General features: G+C 36.3%; 1 protein-coding gene across 1 annotated transcript in view; it reads left to right on the forward strand.

Moving 5' to 3' along the window:
- The window catches only part of LOC144969522 (ras-related and estrogen-regulated growth inhibitor-like protein), a 58315-nt gene extending 47225 nt beyond the window's left edge, over nt 1-11090 (forward strand). The window contains exons 5-6 of the mRNA XM_078908653.1: nt 8353-8535; nt 9739-11090. Of these exons, the coding sequence (XP_078764779.1) occupies nt 8353-8535; nt 9739-10029 (474 nt within the window). The 3' untranslated portion in view covers nt 10030-11090. The remainder of the gene's footprint in view (nt 1-8352; nt 8536-9738) is intronic.
- The last annotated feature ends 6410 nt before the right edge of the window (nt 11091-17500 follow it).

Raw genomic sequence — 17500 nt, forward strand, 5'->3', positions numbered from 1 at the left:
CGGGGTTTCTCCTTTGTCAATAAAACACGATGAATGAAACACTAAATTGGAATGAGAGATGAGAGGATGTCGGGTTTTATTTTTTTTTTTTTTATTTTTTTTTGCCTTTGTTTTTTTTTTTTTTGGTTTCTTTTTTCATATTCATGAAAACGAATATATTGCTAAGAAAACTTTGTTACACAATCTGCTTAGCTACTTTTCAATTTCTATTAAATGTCCTGTACCTGAGCTCTAAGCAGCCCAAGGTAACAACGACCAACCTTGTGTTGTGAGGACAAGATAATGATGATGATTATGGTCGATAGTAACGTGTCTACTACGGTCTACAGGCTACACCCCTCCCTGTTTTATGGGGATCGCAGATGACAGCAGATTGCAGTGGCTAGCCATAATATAAGTTATTTAACAAGACGTTGATATTGCGTTCTGAATGGACGACCTCGGAATATGTTTCTGTTACACACCGGCTCAATCCGGTATTGTGCCAGACCTCACATCATGGCTCAGTGGTACGGTCTTTGCTTCGTACCCGAAAGGTACGGAGTTCGATTACCTGCCGCTGCGTTGTGTGTCCTTGAGCATGTCACCTCGCCCTGCCTAGCTCAGTTTGCACCGCTGCACTGCAGCTGATGCCTCGTTTATTCCAGTCTTCCTTTGGAGTAGACCTTAGGGACAAATTTCCCCTTTGGGATGAATAAAGGAAATTTTTATTTTATTGAACTAGAAGCTGCAACGTGAATTTACAGCCAACATAATAGATATGGAACTTTGATTAAGTTTATAATTTGGTGACTATAAAAAAGAGGAATTAATTAAATTGTTCATTCTGACCATATTAGATTTTAATTCAGTTTTCGACACCTGATCAACTCCGATAAAGACGCTTTAATACCTGATTGACATAGATAGTCACATTCTTGTTGTTGTTGTTGTTGTTGTTGTTCTTCTTCTTCTTCTTCTTCTTCTTCTTCTTCTTCTTCTTCTTCTTCTTCTTCTTCTTCTTCTTCTTCTTCTTCTTCTTCTTCTCTCCCCTCTCCCTCTCTCTCTATCTATCTCTCACTCTCTCTCTCTCTCTCTATCTATCTATCTATCTATCTATCTATCTATCTCTCTATCTATCTAACTATCTATCTATCTATCTATCCATCCATTCATCCATGCATCCATTCATCTATCTATTTATCTATCCTTTGGGATCTATCTATCTTTCTATCTTTCTATGTAGTTACTTTCATTGTCTTTATTTCCTATTCTTATTTTGTACTTTCAAACATTCAACATGTCCCGTCGTCTCAGAAGCATGTTTGACACTTTACGAGGATTTAAGGGCCGTAATCGATCCGGTTTAAAATGAGAAAACCGCTTTAATGCGAAAATATACAGAAGTGAACTCCCCTTTCCAAAAGGACTGAAAACAATGTGTACATATAATATGCAGGTCTGACATGCAAAGCCATTTATGGGCCTAGTTTAGCATTGCTGTTATGTACAATATTTTGGATCATTTTTTTAGATTTTCAATACTACAATGAGCCCATAAGGAATTGGGTTATCAGACCTGCAAATAAGAGCAAGTCGACTGAAAAGACAGAAAGAAGTGAAGAAAGAAAAAGAAAAACAAAACAAAACAAAACAAAAAAATTCCAAAAATTAAAAGAAACAAAAAAAAAAAAAAAGCAAAGAAACAAACAAACAATAAAGTTACAGAAAAAAAAATAACTTTAAACAACAAAAGCAAAAACCGATCATTGTCTGCGACCTTCACCTTTTAGTCCGGGGGGCAGGGGGACGGGGCGTGGGGGGTTGGGGGCGTCCTTTCGATCAGCTTTACGAGGACATGAAACAAGAAATGCATTAAATGCCATTACATTAGAGATACGGTGACATCATCATATAACGTTGGGGTAATAATAAATGTCATATCATTTCCGATTCTCTTTTGGGATTTTTTTAAAAATCGTGAATTAAACGTGTATGGATTTTACTGAATCAATTACCGTTTACTCGCGATGTGGTCTAGCGGTATGACACTCGCTTTCGGATCGGAAGGTCCTCAGTTCGAGCCTCGCTCGGCGCATAGTTGAGTCCTTGGAAAAGGCCCTTTACTTACATTTTCTCACCGTACTCATGTGTAAAATGAGTACCTGACCGTTAACAGCGTTGTCTCTGTCCGGGAAAAAAAAATGTAATATCGCCTAACTGGCGTCATGTGTCGTTTTACACGATACGTGTTGCTGTGGTCAGGGGCCATTTGTAGAGCGCTTTGAGTACATTTAGTTGATATTGCGCTATATAATAGCTCACGTTTTTGTAGGGTGTTTTTTGTTTGTTTGTTTTTGTTTTTTTTTGTTTTGTTTTTTTGTTTGCTCGTTTTTTTTTTCAAGCACTCCTTGAATATGGGATTCTCTGCCTGAAAATATTAAAACAATAAATGGCCAAATTGACAGAGAAATTGAAAAAAAAAAAATCAAAATGAAAGCCTAGGCACGTCCATTTGTTCTTTCCATACACACAGTCGCGGTTATCTTCGAAGCACGGGGTTGCGACTTAACGACAAGACAAGAAAGAAGACCGTTACGTGCCCAATCCAATATTTATATATATTGTTGACTGACGAAGGGCTTGAGATCGAGACGTTCGAGATGGATAGGTATTTTGTTTTGTTTTTGGTGGGTTTTTTGTTTGTTGTAATAATGTGTTCTTAGGTTCATAACGTTGAGGATAACAGTAACTATAATACATATGAAAATACATTGCATTTTAATAATTGAAGCTTACTCACACATATTAGCAGGTCTGATAGCCTAACGCGATTACAGGCCTGCTTTAATGTTGTAACTGATAAAATTTACTTATCGTCTGATTGAGAGTGTTTCCATTACAACAATGGGCCTATAACAATTTGGGTTATCAGACCTGCAAATAAGTACACGTCAATTGAAGCCAAACTGTAAATGATAGATTTGACCTTTTTTTTTTTGTCATAAAGATAATAATATATAAGATATCAAGATGACCTATGACCTATGACAGACATAAAACTCCGAATCAACATGACCTTAGAGAAACGGAACAAACCATCATGACCTCAGCGTAATGATAATACGATACACATAATAAGGATAAAACGAGATTTGACCCCCCAATGGTTTTAGATTAAACCTGAGTCTGATATAATGGCTTGACGGGTATTTGGATATGTATTATGTGCATTATTGCCGTTATAATGTATGGGGTCAGAGTTGACGCGTCCATTGTCCAGAGGAAACGGCTATAGATATACATTATATATACATAAAGGTATCTCTGTGAAAATCATAGGCGTAGCTCCCACCTGAGTTGTGGGGCTGAGGCCCCTTGGATACCGACGTCATTGTGCGAGACTTGGATCCAACTTTTGTAAGTGTAAGGCGAAATCGCTAATCTAAGGTCACATACAAGTGACCAAGTCGTCTCAAATCAGAACGGCAATGTCATCTTGTGGTATGACACATGCTTTCGGATCGGAAGGTCCTGAGTTCGAGCCTCACTCCGCGCATAGTTGAGTTCTTGGAAAAGGCCCTTTACCTGGCCGTTAACAGCATTGTCTCTGTCGGAAAAAAAAATGTAATATCGCCTAAGAGGTGTTATGTCTCGTCCTACATTTTACGTGCTGCTGTTGGCTAGTTACCCCCCTCTAAACGCTTTGAACATGTTTAGTGGATGTTGCTCTATATAAAAGCTCAACTTATTTTTTTTTTCTTGTATTTTTCTTTCTGCTTTACATGGCACTTTTTCACACACACGTTTTAGAACCTTGTCTCAAACCAGTGAGTGCCTGTTCTCCAATGTGTAACTTAATGAGCACACTGTACTGTAGACAGATGATGCTGATGATGATGATGATGATGAGGATGATGATGATGATGACGACGACGATGATGATAATGATATTGATGATAGTGTTACTGGTGATAGTGCTGGTAAAAGTTTCGCCTTTCTCTGTATTTAAAAAAAAATCAATGATATTAACTCAAGGATAGGTCCTCCGTCCCGCCATCCCATCCTTGATAATCGGATAATCCCCCGTCAATGACGTAAGCATATAATGTGACATTAGAATGTACTATAGTTGACGTCATATGAATTCGCGTTTTACATAATGGGTATCTTCAATTTTTTCAATGGCTTGTATTTGGAAAAAAAACAACATGGGTCAGACCTGCTTAGTACTACAAAAAATTCGTAGTTTTCAAGGGTTTTACCAAATAAGACACAAGAACTACTCGTAAATACTACCAATTTGTCATTGATATGCTATTAGGCGCATAGTTGAGTCCTTGGAAAAGGCTCTTTACTCACATTTTCTCACCGTACTCAGGTGTATAATGAGTACCTGGCCGTTAACAGCGTTGTCTTTGTCCGAAAAAAAAATTGTAGTATCGCCTAACAGGCGTCATGTCCCGTCCTACATGTTAAATGTTGCTGTTGACCAGGGACCCCTTGTAAAGCGCTTTGAGCACATTTAGTGGATATTGCGCTATATAAAGCTCAATTTAAAAAATTAATATTGCTTTTAACTCCCCTATAGACTAGCTACGGCAACAAAACTTTGTTTTCAAGAAGTTTTATTGAATCAAAGATCTTTACATAACTGTCAGTTTGGATCCAAAAATCCGTGGTTCTACGAAATTTTCGTAGTAGTAGTAGGCGGGTCTAGGCGATGTTCTAGTTATATAATCTTTTATTATCTTATTTTCCATATAATGTTCGTCAAAATTCATGATTTAACCCCCCCCCCCCCCCCCAAAAAAAAAAAAAACAAAAAAAAACAACAACAACAAAAAAAAAAACAACAACAAAAATAGAATTTTTTTTTACAGCAAATCACGTGTTTTTCGGCTTAGGTTCGTGTGACGGATATGTGATATTTGGTTCAAAAACCAACGCCATTGTTCTTAAGTCCATTAATAAGGATCGTATTATTGATAATATAATCATATTAAACGTGCCGGTGTTTACATATTCATAAGTCTTATAATCCAAATTGTTTTGGTTTTCATTGTTGTAAAGGAAATACATACATCCTCTCAAACCAACCCAAAATGGTGTCCATTATACACCAATGTTAAATCAAGTCCATTATTGCAATAGGATGAGAGTTGTAAATAGGATAAAACATTTTTTTAAAAATTCCCTTTATCCATCCCATAGGAGAAATTTATCTCTAGAATCTATTCCAAGGGAAGACTGGAATAACATAGGCGTTAGCCTCCGTGCAGCGCCGCAAATTGAGCTAGGGTGAGGCTACTTGCTCAAGGCCACACAGCGTAATCGGCGGGTGATCGAACTCGGTACATTTTGGGTACGAAGCAAAGACCATAGGTTGTGTCATTATTTTCCTGTTTTCCTACTGATTTTTGATAGAATTAATTCTCTAATCCTGTTTTCCTGCTAATGATTATTAATATTTATAATCAAAAGATAATGCCAAAATCACGTGTTTTCTAGGTTGGTAGTGCGTGTTTGATACTTGGGACAATTTTAATGCCTATATTCTTCACTATCGGGAGCCTCTGTTGTGTAATAGTAGTACATCTGACCGATAATCAGAAGGTCTGATGTTCGAACCCCAGACGAGGTAGACTGATTTTTTGGGATGGTTTTTTTTCTTGTATTTTTCTTTCTTGCTTTGTCTGGAACCTTTCAGTTGTTCAGATCTTTGTAAAAATTATATGAAAATGTGATTTGAACAGACATTCTGTGTCGCCGTTAAAGGATTATAATATAAACTATTCCTTTATCAAAACATTGTCGTTGAGGATTTAGTTATAAGAATAAGAACATCCCGACAGGTTAAATATGATATGACTTATATATAACCTCAAATATTATCATGTTGTCATGTCTATGTTCCATTCAAAACTTGAAATATCGGTGTTAAATTTCATAAACAATCATGGAATAGCGGCTGGTATGGTTTCGTCTTTATACTTGTAAAAATCGTGGACCGTAAAAAGTATTTGAACAAAACAAAATGAATATAACATCTTAAAAAAAAAAAAAAAAAAGAAGAAGAAGAAGAAGAAGAAGAAGAAGAAGAAGAAGAAGAAGAAGAAGAAGAAGAAGAAGAAGAAGAAGAAGAAGAAATAAAGGAAGGAAGGAAGAAAGAAAGAAAGAAAGAAAGAAAAAAAAAAACAAGGAAAAAAAATCTAAACATAACCAAAAACAAAATGACAAAACAAAACAAATTTATAACTTTAAAAAAATACAACAAATTAAAAAACACAAAAAAAAAACAAGAACGAGCAAAACAAAAACAAACATAACTAAGCCCCCACAAAATACCGTTTTGAGACGCTGGTCACATTTCCTTTTTTTTTTTTTTTTTTTTTTATTTTAAAAAGGCCACCTCTGTGGCTTCTAAGATGGAAAATAAACACCTTTTTTTATTCCTGGAACCTCCATCAGCTGTCACGGGAACATAAACACGGCGCGGGACTTGGATTTCATTCCAATACACATCGTATAAATAAACAATGCACGCCGAACGTTCAATTTCCTTTAACAACCCAAAGTTTGATCGTTCTAGACTCCACGCCCCTTTACCCGCAGACATTTATTTCCAATTTCAAATATTCTATTCCGAATTTTTAGATCATTACTTTCTGTTTTCTTTTCTTTTTTGACTGTTTTTTTTTTTTTTTTTGGGGGGGGGGGGGGGGGGGGGGGGGGGGGGAATTATTTTATTGTCAAATTGAAATTTCCACAGGTGCTGTGAAAAATGAATTTGAAGGTGGCACGTTGTTTAAATTCTAATGGAATTGTTAGAGTTAGAGATTCGTAGAATCGTTTTACGTGTTTTTTTTTTTGTTTTTTTTTTTTTTTTTTTTTTTTTTTGTGTGTGTGTGTTTTTTTTTTTTTTTTTTTTTTTTTTTTTTTTTTTTTTTTTTTTTTTTTTTTTGGGGGGGGGGGGGGGATGTTAATCTCCATTTTCCCAATAGAAAGGGATCGAGTATTGCTATTTGTAACCTTCCGGCTATCAAATTCGTTTCTTCTTCTTCTTGATATGGCTAGAATACTCACACTTCAAATATCTATCGATTTAAATGACTTCCGTCTTGGCAAAAACTCTCAAACCCGGGATTTCGACTTTTCTGGCCAAATTTTTAAATATGCGTTTTTTCCAGAGTACGGCAGATCTATGAAATGAAGATTAAAGAACATAATTACAATAAGAGGGGAAACTATGCGGGAAGAGGTAGTAGGGATTAAGGAAAATGGCAATTCACATGTCACTTTTCCACTAGTTTTTGTCTCCAGTAGCCAACATAATGATATCTGCCCTATTCTCTTTACCTGTCAGTTTGTTTAACCAGCTAACTGCTGTAGTCTGGAGCCCCCCCCCCCCCCCCCCCCCCCAAAACCAAAAAAAAAAAAAAAAAAAACAAAAAACAAATAAAAAAAAAAAAAAAACAACAAACTCGTATTTAAAAATTTGGTCAGAAAACTTATCCTTCAAATATCGATCGATTTAAATGACTTTCATCTTAGCAAAAACTCTCAAACCTGGGACTTCACGGTCTTCCTTCCTTTATCCCAGGTTTGAGAGGTTTTTCTTTTGCCAAGATGAGGGTAATTTAAATCGATCGTTATTTGAAGTACGAGTTTTCTGGCCAAATTTTTGAATACGAGTTTTTTCCAGACTACGGCAGTTCAGTGGTTAAAGTTTAAAAGGGTTTAATCCCAGTAGCGTTGCCTGCCTTGTTTATGGGGTAGGCTGTTGTCAAGTTTAATTGTTGTCCCTAGGCTTCACGATGAAGAAAACGAATAAATTTGAGATTTAAACTTGAGCTTTTATATAGCGCAATATCCACTAAACGTGCTCAAATCGCTTTACAAGGGATCCCTGACCAACAGCAACACGTAACATGTAGAACGAGACATGACGCCTGTTTGGCGATATTACATTTTTTTGTCTGACAGAGACACCGCTGTTAACGGCCAGGTACTCATTTTACATCTGAGTAGGTTGAGAGAATGTGAGTAAAGAACATTTTCCAAGGAATCAACTATGCGCCGAGCGAAGCTCGAACCCAGGTCCTTCCGATCCAATAAATCCAATACTTTCCTTCCCACGTACTCCCTCTCTCGCCTCTTTACATGTCCGAACCATTTCAATCTATCTTCTCTCATCTTTATTGATACATTCTTCACTTCAGTCAACCTTTGAATTCGTTCATTTCTTACTTTCTATTTCTTGTCCAGCCAAGTGGCCATCTCAACATCAACAAGTGTCATGAATAACAACATGTTCTAATGTAAATATAACTTTAATGATAATTTCCATTCTATTTCATCCCATTTTACCAGGACGATTGCCAGGCTTCCTGTCACGACAGCCATGACGCAGATGCTTTCGTCGTTGTCTACAGTGTCACCGAACTCAAAAGTTTTCACTACGCTGTCTCAGAGGTCAATGCCTTACGGTCAAGATTACCGGAAGTTCCAATTCTTTTGCTCGGAAACAAGCTGGATCTAGAACATGCGCGAAAGGTAAGTACTTTTAATATATTTAAATATGCTAATAATAATAATAATAATAATAATAATATAATAATAATAATAATAATAATAATAATAATAATAATAATAATAATAATAATAATAATAATAATAAGTTAAAGATTAATTTTCTTCATTCGCCTATCTAAGTCAAGTTAGTTGTGGTATCAAAGTTGTGTCAAAGCAATAACAATGCTTCATTTCTTCCCTATGACGGTCCGACTCTTGCGTGCACTATTGTATTCTATTGCTACGCCAAATAGCTGCGTTCATTAGAGAAAAAAAAATGACCGATGCACATCGCCTATTTTATATCAATTGAACCATTCAAAATTACCACATATTTCATAAGGTAAAGGAATAAAACTAGATAGGTACATATAGAGCAGTAAAGTTAGGTGCCCCAAACGTAAACAATAACAAGTTGCTAGTGATTTCCGTTAGGGACCGGAATATTTTACGCACAATATAGGTCTCCCAATTTTGTAGTTTGAGTTGTAGGCAATACACTTTCAGTATTGAAAATATGTTTACATAAAATCTAACAGTTGCAGAAATAATAATATAAGGCTAAATTATTATGAAAATCAGGCTCCGAATAATTCTCGTTTTGTTCACACCAGCGCAATAATTTTCTCTGGTCTAAAAATAGATAGACTGTAACTTTTGATAAATTTTAGAAAATTTTACCTTTTGTTCCATAAAATATCTATATCTAGACATTATTTGATGCATGATCGAGTATTTATGAATATGTGTTTCTTTTGCCACCTAACAGCCAAATTTTAAAGGTTATTTTTTTCTATTATTTACATTGGAACGTGAGCTGTCAAGACAGGAACATGTGGTTTGCCACGTGCTTCTCGACCTTTGTTTACGTTTGGGGCAGCTAACTTTACTGCTCTATTAAGGATTTTCAAACATTTCAACTAGACTAATATCAGATATATATGTGCAACTGAATTCAATCTGATTTTGACGATCTTTTTCAATTAAAAAAAAAAATGTTGAAAGTTGTAAATTTCTGACCATGTTACCATTGAAATCATTATATTGTATGTACTACCGGCATATACGTAACAGTTAATATACCATTTATGTGTGATTGTGTGTTTGGTATGATGTCTGGTTTTTTTTTTTGGTTTTTTTTTTTTTTTGTTTTATTCATTAAAAAAAACTCTCCCTTCATTTCAGGTTACATCCGAAAACACAGGAAAGTTGCCTGAAATCTACTCATGCCGGCACGCCGAGGTTTCAGCAGCTGAATGCCACGTCATCATTCACAATCACATCCAGGGAATATTCCTAGACGCCGTCTGCAACATGCGTCAGAGGGAAAGAATCGTCAAGAGGAGAAAAAGCCTGTTTGAAAACGTCTCCAAGCGTCTGGGAAACGTCTTCCGCCGGAAGAGTCTGGAGGATCCACCTGTTTCTAAAAATAGAATGTCTCGACTACCGGAAAACGGAAACAGGCGGTCCGTATGAGGTGGCGCAAGCACTGGAAACAGAGTTACAAAAGTACAATGATATTCACGTTCAGCTACAGGTCGTTCATAGTAGAATAATATAGACTTCTACACATCTATCTTGACTCCTATTATGAAATAGATTTTGTGAACATGGAAGTGTTAAAAATGTGTTCCTGAAAATCTACGTTACTGTAGATGAAGATTTGAGAGTGTGCCATGCAGTTTATACTGCCGGAAAACCGATTCAGTCGTTTTGTGTTGACCTAAAAGCAATGACAGAGGGAGGAGGCGTCCTGATAGCTCAGTTGGTAGAGTACTTGCTTCACGGGCAAGGGAACCTGAATCGATTCCGTACGAACTCGATATTTTCTTTCAGACCTCCCCCCCCCCCCCCCCCCCCTCCTCCTACTTGTCCACCCAGCAGTGATTGGTGGGAAGTTAGATCTGTTAGATCTGACAAGAAAGTACTTTGTAAATTGACTAGCGTCCCATCCAAAGGGTAGCTAGTAATTTCTCCAGTCTGATTAACGCTGTAGAGACCGGGATAAACTCCGTCTCAATGGGCCGAATAGCTCTAATGGACTTCTTAAAGCAATGACATTATTTCACATCGTGTTGTGTGCTGAATGAATACTTAACCGACAGAAGCTGTGGACTGTAAAAAATATTGAACAACAAAATTTACAAAAGTGAATATAACAGCTTATAAACAAACAAAATACTTAACACGGAACGTTTCGGGTTCAATGCCTTTTTTCAGCCAAAAACAAAGGTGTTTTATCTGGGGTTTTTTTTTGTGTGATATAGTATAGAAATATTACGATTTCTATATTATGATGCACGCCGTTTGTTGATCAAACTAAGTGGATAAACTGGATGGAGTTTTAACTGTTTTTGGTTTTTTTTACCAAATTTTATATTGTTTTTATAACTACATTCCATTATTGGTTTTTATTGTGCTAAAAACACCCCAAAATGTTCAAACACGTGAAGATATTAGAAGTAGAGAAAGAAAGAGTGAGAAACAGAGAGAAACAGAGAGGGAGAAAGAAAGAAAGAAAGAAAGAAAGAAAGAAAGAGAGAGAGAGAGAGAGAGAGAGAGAGAGGGGGGGGGGAGGGAGGAAGTCGTTATCACATTTTTGTTTTTTAATCTTTGTTGACTTGGATGTCTCTGGTCAAAGATATTTTGTTTTGTTTCTAGACCAAACGTAATATGGTCTCGAGAGGAGGGAAGGAGGAGGAAGTGGCGGAGGAGGAGGAGGAGGAGGAGGATGAAGATGAAGAGATAAATAGTAAGAAGAAGAATAAAACTGAGAAGTAGGAGGAGAATGAAGAGGAGGAGGAGGAGGAGATGGATAGTTGGAATAAGAAGAAGACGTCGTAAGAGTTGGCTTTTAAAAGTGGGTCTTTTTTTTTCATTCATCGATCAATCTATTGCTACATTGGCTGGAATTGAAAAACTATTATCAATTAAATGGAAATTCACAGGTCAAAATTGATATTGGAATCATTACCGATGTGTTCTATGATTTTGCTATCATTGGTAACGTGTTGTTATTATGTTATTATTGTTATTATTATACATTGTTTGATATCATCATCATTACTGTAAATAATATGATTGTTCACCCTCAATATCTCATAACTCTCCTCACCCATTGCGTATATCTTGGAATTTATTTTTTTCATAATTATCGTCACTACCACCTACACCACTACCACCACCACCACCACCACCACCACCATCATCATCATCATCATCATCATCATCATCATCATCATCATCATCATCATCATCATCATCATCGTTGTCGTCACTATCATCATCATCATCATCATCATCATCATCATCATCATCATCGTTGTCGTCATTATCGTCATCGTCGTCGTCGTCATCATCATTATAATAACCATCACCATCATCATCATCATCAACATCATCATCATCATCGTTGCCATCATTATCATCATCGTCGTCGTCGTCATCATCATCATAATAATCATCACCACCATCATCATCATTATCATCATCATCATCATCATCATCATCATCATCACCATCTTCACCATCATCATCATCATCATCATCATCATCATCATCTTCACCATCACAATCATCATCATCACCATCATATTTTTATGCTCCAGTCAGAATGTTATTTTTCAACATTTCGAATCCTTGTACAATTCTATTTCATGTAACATTGATGACAACTGAAAAAAAAGCATAAGATATGTGACCCATCCAATCAAACAGGTATTACATTGGGGTTAATCATCAGGTTCAAAACATTGAATTTATTGATTAACCAGTTAACTGCCGTACTCTGGAAAAAAAACACGTATTCAAAAATTTGACCAGAGAACTCGTCCTTCAAATATCGATTCCCATGAACCTCACTCGGCAAAATCTCTCAAACCTCGGGCTTTGATAAAAACTTCGCGAAGTCCCAGGTGTGAGAGTTTTTTGCCAAGATGAAGGTTATTTAAAGAGAATGATATTTGAAGGACGAGTTTTATGGCCACATAAGAAATTAAGGAGCAGGCACCGGTGTAATATGAAGATCTGAACAAGTGTGTATGAAAGGTGCCAGAAAAAAAAGCAAGAAAGCAAGAAAGAAAAATGCAAGAAAATAACCATCCCAAAATAATCAGTCTACCTCGACGGGGGATCGAACCTCAGACCTTCTGATTACCACTAATCAGAAGGTCTGAGGTTCGATCCCCAGTCGATGTAGACTGATTTTTTTTGGGGGGGGGGGGAATGGTTATTTTCTTGTATTTTGCTTTCTTGCTTTGACAAGCACCTTTCATACACACTTGTTCATATCTTTATTTAAATGTTTGCCTGTTTTATAGAGATATAGTGAATGAAGATGACGTCACTTGGCTCTTTGGAATTGTTTATAGACCGCCAGGTGACGGAATAGTTTTCATTCCATACTCTCAATCCGACTATAAACGTTTAAGGTTATACAGTTTTGTGTTGTCGATCCGTTAGTAGAGCTGGCAGGTCAAACTAGTGAGCATTTCGATTAAACGCATATCCTCAATTTCTGCTCTTTCTCAACATCTTGCAACCCGATTTGGTAAAAGCAGATGGATACTTTATTTTTTGCACGTCGCTCTCGAGAGATTTGCTTCATTTCCATTTTTTATTATATGACTAGCCAAATATAGCGTATAATCCTGATATTGGAAAATGTCCCGGATATGCAAAAACATTATACATTACAAGAAGGGAATTTTATTTTCGAACACGATTTTTTATAGCTGTGGGTAAATTTGTGGTATCAAACTATTTATAGCATGGTTGTTCCAAATTAAAAAAAAAAAGAAGAAAAATAGAAAGAAAAAAGAAATCAGTGATTAGGTTGAAGGTCAATTTACTTTTGATATGGGTGTAAAAATAAATACCTTACTTCGGTCGCAGACTAGAAATAGAAATGAAGTTGTAATTCGATTTTTAAAAGAGCAATAACATTTCTTTTATTCATCGTCAGGGGAATTTTCTCTTTAGGGCCTATTCAAAAGGAAGACTGGAATAACCCAGGTGTCAGCCACAGTTTAGCGCCGCAAATTGAGCTACGAGCGAGGTGAATTTTCTTCAGGGCTACACAGCGCAGTGGGTAGTTTAACTCGGTATCTTTTGGGTCCGAAGCACAGACCATACCACTGAGCCACACTACCCCATAAAATAAAAAAAAAACTTGTGAAGTTTCGAAAAATATCCTCTCCTCTAAACACATGTTACGCCTAATAATTACGCTTTTACCTTGTACTAGCTAACATTAGGAGAATAGCCTGGTCTTCATTTAAACACCATCAACCCATAAACTCACTACATACTACAGCGATACACGATTGAAATAAGGTTATTCAAACACAAGGTTTAGTTTTAATAACGAGCATTTTTTCATACTTAACTCACTCAACCCTATCAACGACTACATCCTTAGTTTACCCGGGTTATTTTTACCCCCTGCCTATTTATTACATTTTTATGAGACAAATTATAGGCGTCGTATTTTTAGTTTTTGCATGTTAATGATAGTTGAATAAAACAATCTATTACATGCTAATTTTTAATACATTTTTCCCAATTTTGAAAAGTAGCAAAATTATCTAGGATAGAGTGAGTTTTTAAAAAACCCCAAAACAATAATGATAATGAAATATTAATCTGACTTTTACTCTTCATCTTCAGCCCACCCATTTTGTCATCTTCCCACCTGATTACAAAATTTAGCCGAATTACGAAAAAGTGCGCAATAGTTAATTTTCTTGAACTATTCAATTAGTCTTGATTGACGTTCGAATCACAATGGAATCCATTGAAATGCCTTAATTACCAGCTCGATTACGAATAGCTTAATAACTAATCTCCATCTCATTTGTCAATCGCAGATTTACACAAAAACCTCACGACTTTAATCCCAAATAATCTCATAATTGATTGATCTACATGCCATCCTTACACCCACCTCATTAGTGTTAACGCATACACTTCCGCGGTTCTGACGCTAACGACTTATTAGATAGAAGTCATGACGTGAATGAATTTAATAACGCCATTAACTTTTACTCGCTTATTTCAAAATATTGGACAGTTTATTAAGAAAACTACATAAAATCAACACAAATGTTGAACAATATTGAGTGTAACAACTTCCAAAAAGAGCAAAATATTCTACTACATACCGAACGTTTCGAGCTTTAAAAATATCCTTCTTCAGCCAACAACAAAAACAAATAGATAGAACGAAAATGATGTCACTCGGGTATTTGTTATTGTTTTTTGTATTTTTGTTGCCATCCACGTAAATGAGTAATTCTCATTAAACTGTTTTAAACGTTTATAAACGTTTAAGGTTACACACATGTTTGTGTGTTGGTCCTTTATACTTGTGAGTTTCTTGGCCAAGCGCACATTAACTATAAAACAGCAATATTTAATACTTTGGGAAGGGGGGGGGGGGGTTCATGATAGTCCAGTAGGTAGAGCACTCGCTTTACACCCAAAGGGACCGAGACCGATCCCGGTGCAGTCGAGTTATTTTTTCCTGATCTTCTTGTCCGCTCTGCCCTGCAGTAATTGGGGTAGCTGGGTTTGTTAGATCTCGCCGACACAGACTACTTTCGAAAGACCGGCGTCCTATCCAAAGGGTAGAACGAAATTGTTATTGTCCGTTACACGTTATAGAAACCGGGATAAGCTCCTGCTCCATGAGCCTAATGGTTCTGAAGGACCGCCATCATTATGCCCAAGCCATCATATATTCCAATAAATACTATGCTTTAATAACACATTCCATTCTTGCGTAAACACTGTCTCTTACTTCCATTACACTTACTTCCATAGTTATCCCCGATTTTCCTTCGAACATGGAAAAAAAAAAAAAACCAAACTCCCAGCATTTTAAAAGAAAATTAAAGTACAAGGGGGAAACAGTTGTATAGAGAGTTGTATATATCAAAATAAGAAGAAGAAAAAAGGGGTGGGTGGGGGGGGGGGGGGGGGGAGTTGACAGTAAAATAGAAATGGAATCAATTTTGCATTTCTTTTATTTCTCGATGTTATTTTTAAATAGTTATTTCTATTTCTAGTTATATTTGGATTGAATCGAAAACATGCATTGCATTTATCGAAATGACGTCATCATTTTATATTTTTGAAGTTGATATTTTTGACGATATAACAATATACAATTCTTTCATTTCTTTGTATTTATTAAACGAAATGTCTTTATCGTACCAAATTAGACTATGAGCTTGCGAGTATGTGTTATTGTACGATAAAAATATAAAGAGTTTAATAAATACAAAGAGGGGAAATAATACGTTTCTTCTACCGCTCCGAGTAAGATTATTAGATATTTCGTGACCGATTTGTATGACATTAATATTTCTATTCACCCTAATTTGTATCTTTCTCCACCTCCTTGAATTACAATTTGACCCAAAAAGAAAAACGTTGGATTTGTATTCATGCCCATCAAAAGATTACTTATAATAGGATTCAATAGTCTGATGCCAGGCTGGTTAGAACTTTTTCACATGTCATGGGATCAGAATGTATAAAAGTCAAAACATGATCAGATTTATAATATTTTACTCCTCTATATACACTTTTATGCTCGTCGGAGAAGTATTTCATAAGGGCGTTCGCCATTGTTCCGCGTCATTACGAGGGAAGTGACGTCACGACTGTTGAAGCCTATTGCCAATCAGCTGTCTTTTACACCTTATTTCACACCAATAAAATGTGCGAAAATATTCTGTAATCGTTGAATAAAATGTTCATTCAACGCGTTCAAAGCTTTATTCAACGATTAGAACTAAAAAACATGATAGGGTTTTTCAATGGGAGGGGTGGATTAATTTGGGACTCGTCAGGAATGATAAAAATCAAGGGATGGGTTTGTTTTTTTTATCTTGAATTTTTCTTTCTGCCTTATCTTACGCTCGGCGTCCCGATAGCACAGTTGGTAGAACACTCGCTTCACACGCAAAGGGATCAAGATCGATCCCGGGTGCAGTCGGAGATTTTTTTTCTTCCCGACTTCTCTATTCATCCAGTAATAAAGGTGTAGATAGCTGGGTCTATTAGATCGGGCGGAACGTACTTTGCGTTAGACTGGCGCCCTATCCAAATGGTAGCAAGTAATTTGCTATTGTCCGTTTCACGCTATATAAACCGGGATAAGCTCCTGCTCCATGGGCCTTTTGGCTCAGAAAGATTACTGTTACTTTATTTTATCTGACGCTGTTTCATACACATTTTATCATATCTTTATTCCAAAAAAAAATTGCCAACTTTCTTTTCATGTCATCAGGATTTTACGATGATTATGTAAACATATCATTCATATTTACGACTGTTTTCAATAAATGTAAATATTGAACTTCGAACGATGCCATATTCCTAAGTGCAATAATATATTTTCTATGTGTTGATTGATACCATGGATATTAACGTTGATGTGATGTGAATTGAAACGATAATACATTGAAATAAATTTGTGATTATATCGAACATACGGATAATTCATTTTCTATTTTTTATTATTTCTCAATTGATTGGTTAGTTATTGACTGAGATAAATAAATAAAAAAATAAAATTCCCTTTATTCATCCCATAGGGAAAATTTGTCTCTAGGGTTTGTTCCAAGGGAAGACTGGAATAACCCAGGCGTCAGCGCCGCAAATTGAGCTAAGGCGAGGTGACTTGCTCAAGGCCACATAGCGCAGCGGCGGGTGATCGAACTCTGCACCTTTCGGGTACGAAGCAAAGACCGCTTTTAACGGCGCATAGTTAAGTCACTGGAAAAAGCTTTCTACTACTCACTTTCATTGTAATGAGGTGTAGAATGAATACCTGGCCGTTAACAGCGTTATCTCCGATGGAAAAATTGTAATATCGCCGCGTTCAGTGGATATTGCGCTTTATAAAAGCTCAAGGATACCCAGATCTGAATGGAATTCC

The sequence above is a fragment of the Berghia stephanieae genome, chromosome 3, assembly GCF_034508935.2.
Source record: "Berghia stephanieae isolate SIO BIC M18660-M18661 chromosome 3, UCSD_Bste_1.3, whole genome shotgun sequence".
NCBI lineage: Eukaryota > Metazoa > Mollusca > Gastropoda > Nudibranchia > Aeolidiidae > Berghia > Berghia stephanieae.